Here is a 15,730-nt window from a genome sequence, read left to right as displayed (position 1 = left end):
AGAAACCTGTCTAGCATCACAGCAATACACAAGTCTCCACTGACAAGACGGATGGTAGCTGTGCTTGAGCTGCACTGGCTGGGTATCGAACCCGGGTCTCCTGCATGGAAGGCAAGAATTCTACCACTGAACCACCACTGCCCTCAACAGCTAAGCAGCAACACAATTTATGAGAGTAGCCACACCCACCATCATTTGGTGAAAAGCAAAATACCATGGGAGAAATAGGTACAAAGGTATCAATACCAGCCAGCATTCTACCAGAAAAATTATAAGCTATCATTTAACATACACACACAACAATGTGGAAAACCATGAAAAAGATGTAAAGTTCACATATTTCTATAAACTAAACCCATTCTATAATTTTAAGGCGTTATAAATTGATAATATGTAAAGACAGAGCAATGTTAGTTTCAAAGATAAATATCATAAACATATATTCCAAGTTCCTGAAAGGCTGGCTATCAAGTAGAAGTCAGAGAGTATCAAACTACCTTTGCTGGCTGTTAGAGAAGTTCCTAGAAGGAGAGATTTGAGCCTGAATAGCCACCTCCATGGAATATAGCACTGTTTTTAAATTTGGAACCCTCGAGGCTCAGTGGTTAAGAGCTCAGCTGCTAACCAAAAGGCTGGCAGTTTGAATCCACCAGCTGCTGCTTGGAAACCCTAAGGGGCAGTTCCAATCTGTCCTATGGGGTCACTATGAGTCAGAATCAACTCGACGACAATGGGGTTTTTTTTTTTTTTTTAAAGTTTATACTTGAAAAACTGATAATATGAAAGAAATCCAACATTTAATACACCTCTGGTGGTGCAGTGGTGAAGTGCTCAGCTGCTAATCAAAAGGTAGGCGGTTTGAACCCACCAGCCTCCGTGGGAAAAAGATGTGGCAGTCTGCTTTTGTAAAGATTACAACCTGGGAAACCCTGTGAGGCAGTTCTACTCTGTCCTATGGGGCACTATGAGTTAGAATCAACTGGATGGCAATGGATTTTTGAGTCTCAACCTCACGCCCTTCTATTCCCTGTCAAAATGCCATCAGCTAGTGAGTGACTACTTATTGGAGCAAAGTGTCCTTTTCCAAGTTAAGGCAACCTTAGAAGCAGCCTCCTGCCTCTCTCCTATCATGGTGTTCCCTTTTAGAAAGCCAATGTCAAATCTTAATGGAGAAAGACTTCCACTCTGACTCAGAAAAAGTTCTGATGTCCACAGCTAGAGATCTGGAAAAAGGTGGGGAGATGTTTTAAATCCATTAAAGCAAATTTAGGAAGATGCCTACTGATCCTTTGTAAGTGACAGATAGCACTTTCTGGGCATTAAAAGCCTCCTGCTATGGTCATTAAATTGGAAGAATTTTGAATGGAACAAATGTGCAAGCAAGACAACTGTGAATCATCTCTTACAAAACAAAGTCAGGCTCATTATTCCTTTTAGGTGATGTACAAGACAATCCTCAAAACAGTATGACATCCATGGAGAACCACTCAGTGAGTGTTTGTGGGGCTGTTACAGTGACTCCACATTTGCAAACAACAACTAGCACCTGGACACCATTTACAGATGACCTATGACTGGCTTCAGAATAAACAGACTGGTATCAAGTAAAACCCTGTTGCTGAAAAATCTGCTCTGGGCATGTTCAGGTTTGTATGTGCCTCTTCTGTCAAATTATCTGTTAACAACTTACCATCAACACATTAACCCTTCTGTAACAGTGTGTCACTTAATCTAGTGGATGCCTTTGAAAGGTACTATGTTTCTATAACAGTTAAAATTGTTACCTTGACATTGCTTTTCTTACTTCCATGAATAAAGTAAGGGTGTGTTCTGTATTTGAAAATAATTACTTGCCACAAGAACTGCTCTCTGGTGCCTTACCTTCCAAAATATAATTATTATAAGTCCAAAAACACGGGCTTATGTAAAGGGGACTTATTCAGTTTTTACTAAGAGTAAATTTAAACTATAAACCTTCTTTTAACATGAACTTTTGTACTGCTTCAAGTCTCAAAAGAGAACATTACAATCCCAAAAGACTAAATCACTTGCATCTTTAAGAGTCACCTGAACCGCATTACGCTGAAAGTGACAGTCTGGCTATGTTCTGTTGTTAATGCAGCACAGACTTGCTGGCCAACTGCAACTGGCTTTAAGTCCTTATCACAAATAAAATTGTTTTTGTGCCATTTCTATTTCTCACTTAAACGTCACCAGCTCTTCAAGACTCAGGACCTGTCAAGTGCTCTGCTGCCAGGACTCTGCCTATGAGAGAGGTCAGCATCCAGTACCTTCCAGTTGGGTCCCAAAGGGCCTCTCTTGGTCTTGACTGACTGGAATAATGCTGGGTCTTCATCAGCTTTGTAGTCCTGCAAAGCAAAACAAAGTCAGAAGTAGAGAGGAAAACCAGAGAAAATTCTTTAACTCTACCAGAACAGCTCTCTGCAGCTACAGAAATGCACAACAAAAACTGATTATGCTTACTGTTTTTGCATAGAAGTATGAAAATGCTTCTACAGGACACTAAGCTTTCAGCTTAATTCTCTTTGCTTTAAACTTTTCTTTTAGGCAAAATGACTACATAATAATAAGTAATAAAGTCATGACTAGCAGTCCACCACGACTGGTTATGGGAAAGCTTGCTCCAAGATTAAATCTTCCAACATTTTCCAACACTTTCAGCATCCTGATATATATAACCACACTCAAGGAATAAAATGTACCCTTCCCAGTTCTGGCGATACCCGTAGATGACAGGAGACTATTAACGCCTGCTTCAGAGCGACTACTGTGACTGGGAGCGCAAATCAGAACCACTAATTTTGACCAGTCGTCAGGTGTCTTCTATGGTTGGATCTGCGGCACATGCCTTCATTTCTTGACCAGTTTCTCCATACCCTCCTCCAGAGAGCCATGGGGTCACAAACCTTGGCTTTCTCATGGAAGAGAGGGTGCACTCGGGACACCTGCACCATCAGGCTCAAGCTAGCACAACCATTCAGCCCCGCACTGTCAAAGAAGGTGAGAGAGGGGACTATAATTCTGTCATGCTACCAGGGAATGGCTCTAACATTTGAGTTTGATTCAGGATTCTGGAGTGCCTAAATTCTCTGCTTCCCTTAATATTATCCTCTTCCTGACAGGATGAAGGAAATGAAAGGAGTATATAAAATTCTTTTGTCATTACATGTATGCATACAGACAGACACAAAATCTACAGATAGAAATAAAAATATTACTTTTAAAGAACTGAAGTCCAGACTTAGGAAAATAAGAAATGCGTTGTAACGGTGACAGTGGATAGAGTCAGGTGGTCAGTTTAACACACTGCAGAGAGCATTCTGAACCAGGGGTTCTTCACAGTATTTGTGGAGGACCATATACTTTGGGAAAAACTCCCAGACAAGTCAGATATAAAACCCTGGCTGAAAATCACTGTTCTAGAGATAAGGGCAGTGCAAATGCAAAGCAACCACTAAATATATTCCAAAGTATAATAAAAACTTTCACAAATCAAAGGGAACACGCTGAGAAGCAGCCAACCCAGACTCAAGAGTTGGTCAGAAAAAGCTTATTACCCATTAATAATTCCTAAAAAGAAAGTTAGAAATAAATTAGGAGAAGAAGGAAAAATGTGAGGTTCAAGTAGAACACAAAACATTAAGGAAAGCCAATTCGGTAAATACGCGGTCCTCAATTCAAAGCTCTCTAAAGGTCATCTAAGAAGCTATGAAAATGCCCAATGACAGGCTAAAATCATTAAGCAAACCAACTCAGCTGACGACGCCAGGTCTCACTGCGTTACAATATGCAGCCTGGTGTAGCCCTAGGCATTGGGTCAGCCAGTATTATCCAGGGAAGTTGTGAACTAGAATGAGCCAGGATGAATCGACTGCAAGAAGCTGGACAATCGGAGTTATCTCATGCATCTGGGCACATCAGCAGAAAAGTTCAATTACTGTCAGTTAATACGAATTCTTATATTCCAATTGCAAACCACAACCTAAAAATGAACAATTTCACTTCTGAGAAAAAGAATCACCGCACAGATGGTCTCAAGGCCCGGATTCACGGTGAGAAATAAGCTACTCTACTAACATAAATAAACATGTAACTCCATAATACATTTTCCTCATGGTCAGAGGCTTGAGATTAAAACTCAAAGACAAGCACACTTTTCTCCAAAACTGAATATACTTTACATCATATCAAATAATCACTTTCTGCATCATTTCCTTCACTCGAAAATCTATTTAATGAACAGCCACCATGCAGAGGTAGTGCAGAGAGGTTAAGAGGTAGTCCAAGCAGTCTGAGGAGGATAAGGAGAACCAACAGATGGCCTGACTCCTAAAAAGTCAGAGTATGGCTGGGAGAGAGGCAAACAAAAAGAAGGTAACGAAAACCCACAGGAGTACGTGTTTAACTGCCAGGAGAGAATAGCGGGAAGAACTCTAGTCAGAATCAAAGTCAACAGTGTTCACCAGTTCATTCCATTTGAGGGTAACAAAATGATTTTTTTTTTCCTTTTTACTACTAACTGGGCTGTGACCTCAGCTGGGCATGACACTCAAATGTTTTGTATAAAGTCTGAGAGATTAGGGAGACTGGCCTATGTTGAACAGTAAAAAACAGATTTCCTGGATATAAGAGGCATCAGCTATAGAATATTTCATTATTTTAATGTATTATTAAGAAGAAAAATACTCTGCCAATTAAACTATGATATGCTATAACTCGTAGACAAATCCTGGTTTTGGATACACGAAAATATGACAAAGGGAGGGGGGACATTTTAGAGCTCATGTAATAGAGCTAGCACAACTACCTCTGCAGATTCTAAACTTTCCCCCTCCAAGAGAGAGAAAGAAAAAACAAAATCCACAAAACAAAGTGTGTACACATATCACTAGGGCTAAAGGAATAAAACGGATGACATATAGTAACGTTAGTACACTTACCAAAAAACAACCAATTTAAGAAAAGAGAGCTAGGTCTAAATTGTGGCCACCATAAAGAATTTTCATGTGGGGGTAAACCAGAGAAGGGGTGGCGGCCCCAGGAGATCAGCCTAAGGATGATTAGGGCGCCTGCTGCTGCACCAGTAAAGGTGAAATGTGCGCAGAGGGATTAGGTGGACTTCCTCCACAATACTCCCTCCCAACCCCGGCTCCACACCAGGCCACCAGCTTCAGGGACCATCAATACCTATTTGACAGACTGATGTCCCCAAGTGGTGCAAACAGTTAATGAACTTGGCTGCTAATAGATGCATCTCAGAAGGAAGGCCTGGTGATCCACTTCCAAAAAAACCAGCTGTTGAGAACCCTATTTAACACAATTCTACTCTGACACACATGGGGTCGCCATCAGTCAGAAGAGGCTTGGTGGAAACTGGTGAAAAAATTTAACAGATTAACTGACTGAAGAAAATAGAACACTTCAAAACTCTGCTCTGAACCTAATATACTGGTCTATAAAATAAACTCCCAGGTCCTCATTATCAGTGTTAGCTGGTCACTGAGATACTTTTCTGAATTGTAGATTCAAGAGGTGAGCTGGGCCTTAAAGACCATCCAAGTCCCTCATTTTATAGATAAGGAAACCATGAGGTGGCATGTCAAACCTCTCCTAGGATTTGAATTTAGGCCTTCTTAGTGCCTCCCTCCTAGGCTCAATCTAGTATACCACACAGGATGAAGGCCGAGGGTGTCCACAAATGCCAGATAAGCAAAACACACTGCAAAAACACCAAGAAGCTGCAGCACCAGACACCAAAGTGGGTTTTCCTATAAGGCATGAGTGTGACTATATATTATACACATACCAGACACACAGATAAGCCTTCCTTCTCTGCCTCTTTCTCTTGAATATAAAGCAGTAAACATTAAAGATTATTATGGTGAAAATGTAACCAAACCAAAACCAAACCCACTGCCGCCATGTCCATTCTGACTCACAGTGACCCTACAGGACAGAGGAGAACTGCCCCAGAGGGTTTCCAAGGTTGTAAATCTTTGTGGAAGTATATTGCTACATCTTTCGACTGCAAAACGGTGGTGGGTTTGAACTGCAGACTTGTGGTTAGCAGCCAAGTGCTTTAACCACTGCGCCACTAGGGCTCCTGAAAACGCAGCAAAATCCAATTATTAACAATAGCCCCTTAACCCTGACAGGTGACGATAATGCATCTTGTCAAAACCTAGGAATTTTTGTGCTTTTAAAAATACGTAAATGTTTAATCAGTTCAACTTAAGCAGCAAGATGTTAAAAAGCATGAGGCAGGTGGAGGAGTTTCAACAACCTCAATTTGTATCTCTATAACAAACATTTAATTTTTTGAGCCGTACCTTCTTTGCTACCATTTCATTGTTGGGTATCTAGTTTGGTCTTTCTGTATTTGAAAACTGGCCGATTTATATCCTTATCACAATGAACAAATATATTCCTTCATGTATGACAGTTTCAGCATACAGAATGCAACCTCAGCTACCAATTATAGCTGCAAATGAGCAATAGTGTGGAATGAGACAGCCTGCTGGCTTTGTTAGTATTCTGTCTCCTTTGGGATCCCATGGGGAAAGGGGAGGCTGTGATGAAGGGAAGCCCTTGGCTCATGGTTTATCGTGCTTGCCACCAGCTGCAGACTTCTCATCTCATTAGTTCTTTTAGAATACTGTGGGTGAAGACAGCTGTAGCCTACTGAGTCTTCAGCTCCTGGGTATTCCGAAGGCTGAATCTGCTATGTACTTTCTGTAATCCTTGGGAAAAAAAGAAAGCAAATTCACTAGGCCAAGGAAATGTATTTTTAAAAAGAGTTTTACAATCATGTTTAAAAGTAGAAAAATGTTATTGCTAAGGTGCATTGTGTCTAAATTTCTTTATGATCAAATTTTAATTATCTGTATAATGCCCAAAGGCCTGGCCAGGATAAGGGCTTAGTAAAATCATCATTATCAAGTTAGGTGTAATGTCCCCAGACATCACTTGCTCCACCAATGATAGTGCCTGAACAACAGAAAAATATAATGGTTATCAGCATAAGGTAGACTTAGATTATTGTTAACACAACTCTATTTAATTGAAAACTCTTATTTAGGTGAGAAAGAAGGCAAGGGAAAGTCAAGACACCCTTTGGAGAACAAGTAAAATATAACATGGCAAATAAATGGATTATTGAGTCTCCACACTGGAGCCACAGAATACATTCATTAAATTCTTATAAATAACTGTTTTCTGTCACTGGAATACAAAAGCTGTGCGACCTCTTGGGTGTACGTATGTTATCCACTACAGCTCTCAAGAAATTCTCAATAGAAACCAGATTCATTTTGAAAACAAAGAATATTAGTTTTACAGATCTTTTAGCACAGTGGCTGCCCCCCAGATTGTAAGTACAAAAGCTGTGCTGAGCCTAACCTAAATGTCCTTGAGCCTGGATTTAACTCATGATTATGAATAAGGAAGTGAGGAGGTGATGAGGACAGGCTGGCAGGAGTTTCCTGACAGCTAGTGGGAAAGTCAAGTTGGGCTCCTGCCACCAGAAACTGGTTAAAAAACTATGGCTGGGTTAGCACAGGTGAGGCTAAGTGTGAACCGAGGAAAAGATGCCCAAGCCACAAACACTAGCAACTCTTTGACACCTACTTATAAAAAGATCATTCTGGAAAAAGAGAAACAACTATACAGAGTAAAAATAAAAACTTGAGAGGGATAGTCAGATCCTACAACATGCTGTAAAATGTTTTCCTTTAGCATAAAATGGTTAATTAGGTGTGTACTCAAATAGCTCAAAGATAACCACTAAGTTTAAAATGCGTAGTACGTTGCTCAGTATAGCAAAGCTTATTTCTCCAACCACATCCTAAAACTGAAGCCCTGGGTAGGGGGAAAAGCTGAATTACTTATAAAAAAAAAAGAAACAAACACCATTTATTAGCACTGCCCTGCACTTTTCAGTATTGTGGTAGTTTAAAAACAAGGAGTTCCTGGATCTTATCACCATTAACCTGGATGTCAAATGAACAACTGTCTGGAGCTGATGATAAAAGTCAACCCAGCCTCCAAAGGTGAAACTCGTTTAAAAAAAAAAAAAAAAGTTACATTACATTTTGCAATAGCAAATAACAGAGATGTAAAGAGAAATAACATTTATTAACTTGTTTAAGAACCTGACTTCAACAGTTATTTTCAAACAAGCAGCTTTCTTTTCTATAAAAAATTACATCTCCCCAATGATTCCTCACCCTTTCAAGTTCCCACAGAGTACCATTAATATAGTATAAGTAAATCTCATTAATTCAGGCCATACCACCTTGGAATTCTTAATAATTTGGACAGGGGCTGGGCTGAAGTTTATCTTTGCATGATCTATGAAAAAAAGATTTGCTACACAAATTAATAGAGTAACAAGATCTCAGGAGGGCTGTTTAAACAGTTCAGAAGTGTTTTAGAGCAATTCAGAAGCATTCATTTGCATATAATTATTATGCTAATTACAAATCATTCTTATCTATTCATTAAAGCAGATTCTCAAAGGACCACTAATTGTCAATAACTTGTTGGCCTAGTTTCTGTTACTGAATGTACCTCAGAGGAACAAAACTGCATTAAAAAATATTCTATAATTCACCCCTCTCATTAATCCTTACTGGCTTCCCACCAGCGAATCATAGAAGCTGAGTATTTAAGCAACTGTATTGAGAACTGAGAAATGCAGCCAGATCTGCACACCCACACAAAAGACACTTTTTTGTAATCTTTCTAATCTCAACCCTCCATAGAGATCTGCAGGTGAGGAGAGTGGAGGTGAGGGTGCCAGGCAGGGTGTGCAGAGGCGGGCAAGGGGGCTCCATGCTAAGCGTGGGCTCTCAGGCCATCAGCATTGAGGTGGGGCTGCAAGCACCATACTTCTCATTTTAGCCATACTGTAGCCAGAGATCACCAACGATGTCATGAGTTTGAGTGCAGGCCCCAGAGCCTTTAGGAGGTTACAAATTAATAGAGAGAAAGAGAGAAATTAGAAGACTTCAGCCATGGAAAAAGACCCAATGCCTGACATGACAGACAGCATATCCTACAACACAGCCAGGAAACCCAACAGCTGTGCTCCAGATGGAGATGGGCAGGTAAGGCCAAAGGGAGCAAGCCCTTGGAGGGTAGGAAGGGGCTCCTGTATAGCCCAGGGCTGGTGGGCTACCCTACTCGCTAGCACTCCCCTCAGGTGCGGGTATGTTTCAAGCACAAATATGCAATATATTTATTACTGTAACAAACTATTTAAACGAAGATACTCAAACTCCAAAGACCAATGACTTAGGTTTTAACATATTAACAAGTCGATTTCATTAACTGAGATGTTTCAACAAATGGATGCAGCACTGCAAGTGCTCACTCGTCTATACCAAGAAATTTTGAAGACAGCTACCTGGCCAACCGACTGGAAGAAATTCATATTTATGCCTATTCCCAAGAAGGTGAATGTGGAAATTATTGAACAATATTATCAATATCATATGCAAGTAAAATTTTGCTGAAGATCATCCAAAACCAACTGCAGCAGAATATCAACATGGAGCTGCCAGAAATTCAAGCTGGATTCAGAAGAGGACTCAGAACCAGGGATATCATTGCTGAAAGCACATGGATCCTGGCTGAAAGCAGATAATTCCAGAAAGATTTTTACCTGTGATTTATTGACTATGCAAAGGCATTCGACTATGTGGATTGTAACAAATTATGGATAACATTGTGAAGAATGGGAATTCCAGAGCACTGAATTGTAATCATGAGGAACCTTTACATAGATTAAGAGGCAGTCATTTAAGGAGAGACTGCGTGGTTTAAAGTCAGGAAAGGTGTGCATCAGGTTTGTATCCTTTCACCATACCTATTCAATCTGTATGCTGAGCAAATAATCCAAGAAGCTGGTCTATATGAAGAAAAACACAGCATGAGGATTGGAGGAAGACTCATTAACAACTTGCAATTTACAGATGACACAACCCTGCCTGCTGAAAAGTGAAGAGGACTTGAAGCACTTACTGATGAAGATCAAAGACCACAGCCTTCAGTACGATTTGCACCTCAACACAAAGAAAACAAAAATCCTCACAACTAGACCAATAAGTAACATCATGATACACAGGGAAAGGACTGAAGTTGTCAAGGATTTCATTTTACTTGGATCCACAATCAACACCCATGGAAGCAGCAGTCAAGAAATCAAACGATGCATTGCATTGGGCAAATCTGCTGGAAAAGACCTCTTTAAAGTACTGAAAAGTATAGGTGTCACCTTGAACACTAAGTACGGTGTGCCTGAGCCAAGCCATGGTGTTTTCAATCACCTCCTATGCAAGTGAAAGCTGGACAATGCGTAAGAAGACCAAAGAAGAACTGACGCCTTTGAGTTGTGGCGCTGGCATAGAATACTGAATACACCATGGACTGCCAATAGAACAAACAAATCCGTCTAGGAAGGAGTACAACCAGAATGCTCCTTAGAAGGATGGTGAGACGACATCTCACCTACTTTGGACATGTAATCAGGAGGGATCAACCCCTGGAGAAGGACATCATGCTTGGTAAAGAAGATGGTCAGCAAAAAAGAGGAAGACCCTCGATGAAATGGATTGGCATAGTGGCTGCAACAATGGGCTTAAAGCATAACAACGACTGTGAGGATGGTGCAGTACCTGGCAGTGTTTCGTTCTGTTGTACACAGGGTTGCTCTGAGTGGGAATTGACTCAGTAGCACCTAACAACAATGGAACATAAATAGTATGTGTAGATCATCAAGACACATTTATTTCCTTAAACAATGGTAGATCCACGAACACTGTTGTTGTTAGGTGCTGTACAACAGAGCGAAACGCTGCCCCGTCCTGTACCATCTCACACATCCAACTCCTTATACTAAAATGGGGTAAATCGTCACACTGGAAATTCATGGGCTGTGCTCTCGCCAGTAAGAGGTACACACTGGTTCAAGATTCAGCCTTCAGACACACAGCTGCTCTTAAGCCTCAGGATCCACTTTAACCCATGAGCACCAACTTAAACATTAAATAGGAAATAACTGCTAAAAAACATTAAGCCTTTTTTACAGTAAGAGCAAAACCACATAAGCAGCATCCTTCTTGCTTCTATTTTTGAAGCACCTCTGCACCAGGCACACTGTGTTCCCCCAGCGGAGCCTCACGAGCCTGGAGTAAAGGTACTATCGTCACCACTGGGGTTGGGACAGTGACAGTCCTTGTCCAGGTCTGCTGTTCCTAAACAGAACAGCAGGGACACAGACTCTGCTCTGACGCCAAAGCCAATCACAACTGTTTATTCCAAAGGTGTGATTTAAACCTAATTTTATAAGACTCGTATACCTGAAGTGATCTTTGCTCCCTCAGCCTACAGAACTTTCCATAAGAAAGACTTTACATTGCTGAAAAAGGGCTTTTATAAACTATCACCACCAGCTGTCGCTGACTCATGGCGATTCCATGTGTGTCAAAGGACAACTGTGCTTCACAGGGTTTTCAACGATTGTGACCTTTCAAAAAGTAGATCACCAGGCCTTTCTTCCAAGGCACCTCTGGGTGAATCTGAACGGCTAACGTTTCAGTTAATAGTCGTGTGCTTTACTGTTTGAGTCACCCAGGGACTCCATTACAAAAAAACACAACACTCCAAAAAACTTGATTTGAAGGTTTTTATACTAATTTAAAAGAAAATCTGCCATTAACTGCTCAAAAACATTTTCTGGCTCTTACCCGAGTATGGCGCCCTGGTGGCGCAGTGGTTAAGAGCACAGCTGCTAACCAAAAAGTTGGCAGTACGAATTCACCAGCTGTTCCTTGGAAACACTATACGGCAGTTCTACTGTGCCCGATAAGGTCACTATGAGTAGGAATCGACTTGACCGCAACCAGTTTACCAGGGAATTTTCCCCCACTCAGAAACTGCAGTGATTCTATTTCATACCTCACCTCTTCCATCACCCTCCCCACTTTTTTTTTCTTATAAAACATGGTGGAAATTAGAAACAAACATTAAGAATGAGTCCTATAGTTAAGAATGTAGTTTGTGCCAAATATACTTACACATGTTGATTTTTAACAGAAAGAAAAAGATCCTTGCTGAGATCTGAGAGAGCACGATAATCAGTATGTTATTTCTCCACAAGAGGGCACTGCCATCCAACTGTATATCAGACTCTATAGTCCCTGCGTGGCGCAAACGGGTGACCAGAAAGTACTTGACCATCTAAGGCAGCAGAATAAAGTGAGAAACACTTTCACATTTTTTTTTAATACGAACTATGTTTATATTTATTTATATCTTCTTTGGGGACAGGCAAAAAACTTCTATACAGGCAGTCCCCTGGGTTAGACACGTCTGACTTAAACAAATAACTTGTACTTAAGAATGGATTGCTGTAAAGCCTGTTACATTAAAAATTTGAGTTAAATAAATACAATGGTTCCCAATAACAAACACACGCACAACTTTGTGACACTCAGGAAAACATTACAGGGTTTGGAAGTGTTTCATATGCACATCGTTAGGTGCCATCCAGTCGGTTCCAACTCATAGTAACCCTGTGTACAACAGAGTGAGGTGCTGCCCAGTCCTGTGCCAGCCTCATAATCCCTGTCATGCCTGAGACCACTGCTGCAGCCACTGTGTCAATCCATCTTGATGAGGGTCTTCCTCTTTTTCGATGACCCTCTACTTTACCAAGCACGATGTCCTTCTCCAGGGACTGCTCCTTTCTGATAACATGTCCAAGGTATGTGAGATGAAGTGTCGCCATCCTTCATTTTAAGCAGCATTCTAGCTGTACTTCCAACACAGATTTGTTCGTTCTTCTGGCAGTCCACGGTATATGTAATATTCTTTGCAAATACAATCCAAAGGCATCAATTCTTCTTCAGTCTTCCTTATTCATTGTCCAGCTTCCACATGCATATGAGGCAACTGAAAACATCACACACTGGGTCAGGAGCACCTTAGTCCTCAAAGTGACATCTCTGTTTTTTAACACTTTACACAGGTCTTTCGCAGCAGATTTGCCCAAGGCAATATGTTGTTTGGTATCTTGACTGCTGCTTCCATGGGCCTTGACTATGGATCTAAATAAAATGAAATTCCTGACAACTTCAATATACTCTGTTTATCATAATGTGGCCTATTGGTCCAGTTGCGAGGATTTCTGCTTTCTTTCTGTTGAAGTATAATCCATACCGAAGGCCGTGGTGTTTGATCTTCATCATTAAGGGCTTCAAGTCCTCCTTGCTTTCAGCAAGCAAGGCTGTTTCATCTGCACACCGCAGGTTGTTAATGAGTCTTCCTCCAATCCTGATGCTGCGTTTTTCTTAATATAGCCCAGCTTCTCAGATTATTTGCTCAGCATACAGGTTGAATAAGTATGGTAAAAGGATACAACCTGATGCACACCTTTCCTGACTTTAAACCACACAATATCTCCTTATTCTGTTGGAACGACTGCCTCTTGGTCTATGCACAGATTCCTCATGAGCATGATGAAGTGCTCCAGAATTCCCATTCTTTGCAATGTTATCCATAATTTATTATGATCCACACAGCCAAATGCTTTTGCATTGTTAATAAAACACAGGTAAACATCTTTCTGGTATTCTCTGCTTTCAGCCAGGAGCCATCTGACATTCACAATGATATCCCTCACTCCACATCCTCTCCTGAACCTGCTTGAACTTCTGGCAGGTCCCTGTCGATGTATTGCTGTAAGCACTTTTGAACAATCTTCAGCAAAATTTTACTTGTGTGTGATATTAATAATATTGTTGGATAATTTCTACATTCTGTTGGACCACCTTTTTTTGGAATGGGCACTAATATGGATCTTTGGCAGTCAATTGGCCAGGTAGCTGTCTTCTCAATTTCTTGACATTGACCAGGGAGCACCTCCAGTGCCCCATCTGTCTGCTGAAACATCTCAATTGGCATTCCATCAATTCCTGGAGCCTGTCTTTCATCATTCCCTTCAATGCAGCTTGGACTTTTTCCTTCAATACCATAGGTTCTTGATTATACGCTACTACTTCCTGAAATGGCTGAGCACTGGCCAATTATTTTTGGTATGGTAACTGTGTATTCCTTCCATCTTCTTTTGATGCTTCCTGTGTTGTTCAATATTTTCCTTATAGAATCTTTCAATGTTGGAACTTGAGGCTTGAATTTTTTCTTCAGTTCTTTAAGCTTGAGAAACGCCAAGTACGTTCTTCCCTTTTGGTTTTCTAATTTCAGGTCTTTGTGTATTTCATCGTAATACTGTTAGGAACTGAATTGTGTTCTCCCGAAAATGTGTGTCAACTTATTTAGGCCATGATTGCCAGTAGTTGTCCACCATTTTGTGATCTGTGATTTTGTGATTATCCTGTGTTGTAAATCCTAACCTCTATGACGTTAACGAGGCAGGACTCAATCAACAGGATTAGTTTGTATCTTGAGTCAATCTCTTTTGAAATATAAAAGAGAAAAGGCACCAGAGAGAAGTGCCTCCTACCACCAAGAAAGCAGAGCTGAGAGTGTATGGTCGCCATTTATGTTGTTGAAAAAAGGTCTCTGCAATGAAGAAGTCATTGCTCTTGCAGAATTCTATTATGCGATCTCCGCATTGTTTCTATCGCCAAGGCCATATTTTCCAACTATTGTCTCTGTTTCCAATCACCAGTAATTATCAATGCATCTTGATTACATGCTTGATCAATTTCAGACTGCAGAAGTTGGTAAAAATCTTCAATTTCCTCATCTTTGGCCTTAGTGGTTGGTGCATAAATTTGAATAACAGTCCTATTAACTGGTCTTCCTTGTAGGTGTATGGATGTTATCCTACCACTGGCAGCACTGTACTTCAGGACAGACCTTGAAATGTTCTTTCTGACGATGAATGTGATGCCATTCCTCTTTGTCATTCCCAGTACAGTAGACCATGTGATTCTCTGATTCAAAATGGCCAATACCAGTCCATTTCAGCTCACTAACGCCTAGGATATCGATCTGTATGCAGTCCATTTCATTTCTGATGACTTCCAATTTTCCTAGAGTCATACTTTATACATGTTCCAATTACTAAAGGATGTTTGCAATGTTTTTTTCTCATTTTGAGTCATGTCATATCAGCAAATGAAGGCCCTGAAAGCTTGACTCTATTCACATCATTAAGGCTGACTCTACTTTGAAGAGGCATCTCTTCCTCAGTCGTATTTTGAGTGCCTTCCAACCTGAGAGGCTCATCTTCCAGCACTATACTAGACAATGTTCCACTGCCATTGCTAAGGTTCTCACTGGCCAATCTTTTTTTTTTTTTGTTGAAGTATACCACCAGGTCCTTCTTCCTAGTCTTAGTCTGGAAGCTCAGCTGAAACCTGTCTACCATTGGTGACCCTGCTGCTATTTGAAATACCGGTGGCAAAGCTTCCAGCATCATATAAGCACACAAGCCATCACAAACTGACAGATGCATGCAGTTTTATATGTATACTCGTACCCATCGGTATTTTATATGTATACCTGTACCCATTGCCATCACATCAAATCCGATTCATAGTGACCCTACAGGACAAAGCAGAACTGCCCCATAGGGTTTCTAAGGAACATCTGGTGGAGTCAAACTGCCAACCTTTTGGTTAGCAGCTGAGCTCTTAACCGCTATGCCATCAGGGCTCATGGAAAGGTAAAATATATATTA

General features: G+C 40.7%; 1 protein-coding gene and 1 non-coding gene across 3 annotated transcripts in view; both read right to left on the bottom strand.

Moving 5' to 3' along the window:
• Positions 1-15,730, bottom strand: part of PITPNB (phosphatidylinositol transfer protein beta) — a 74,478-nt gene that overhangs the window by 20,676 nt on the left and 38,072 nt on the right. For both annotated transcript variants that reach the window (XM_064272510.1, XM_064272509.1), the window contains exon 8: positions 2,292-2,369. In XM_064272510.1, the coding sequence (XP_064128580.1) occupies positions 2,292-2,369 (78 nt within the window). The remainder of the gene's footprint in view (positions 1-2,291; positions 2,370-15,730) is intronic.
• TRNAG-UCC (transfer RNA glycine (anticodon UCC)) lies at positions 71-141 on the bottom strand. Its single transcript has one exon. It is a non-coding gene; the product is annotated as a tRNA-Gly (tRNA).

This window comes from Loxodonta africana, chromosome 19 (assembly GCF_030014295.1).
Source record: "Loxodonta africana isolate mLoxAfr1 chromosome 19, mLoxAfr1.hap2, whole genome shotgun sequence".
Taxonomy (NCBI): domain Eukaryota; kingdom Metazoa; phylum Chordata; class Mammalia; order Proboscidea; family Elephantidae; genus Loxodonta; species Loxodonta africana.
Note: the sequence above shows the minus strand (reverse complement) of the source record. Positions and strands in the feature narration are given on the sequence as shown.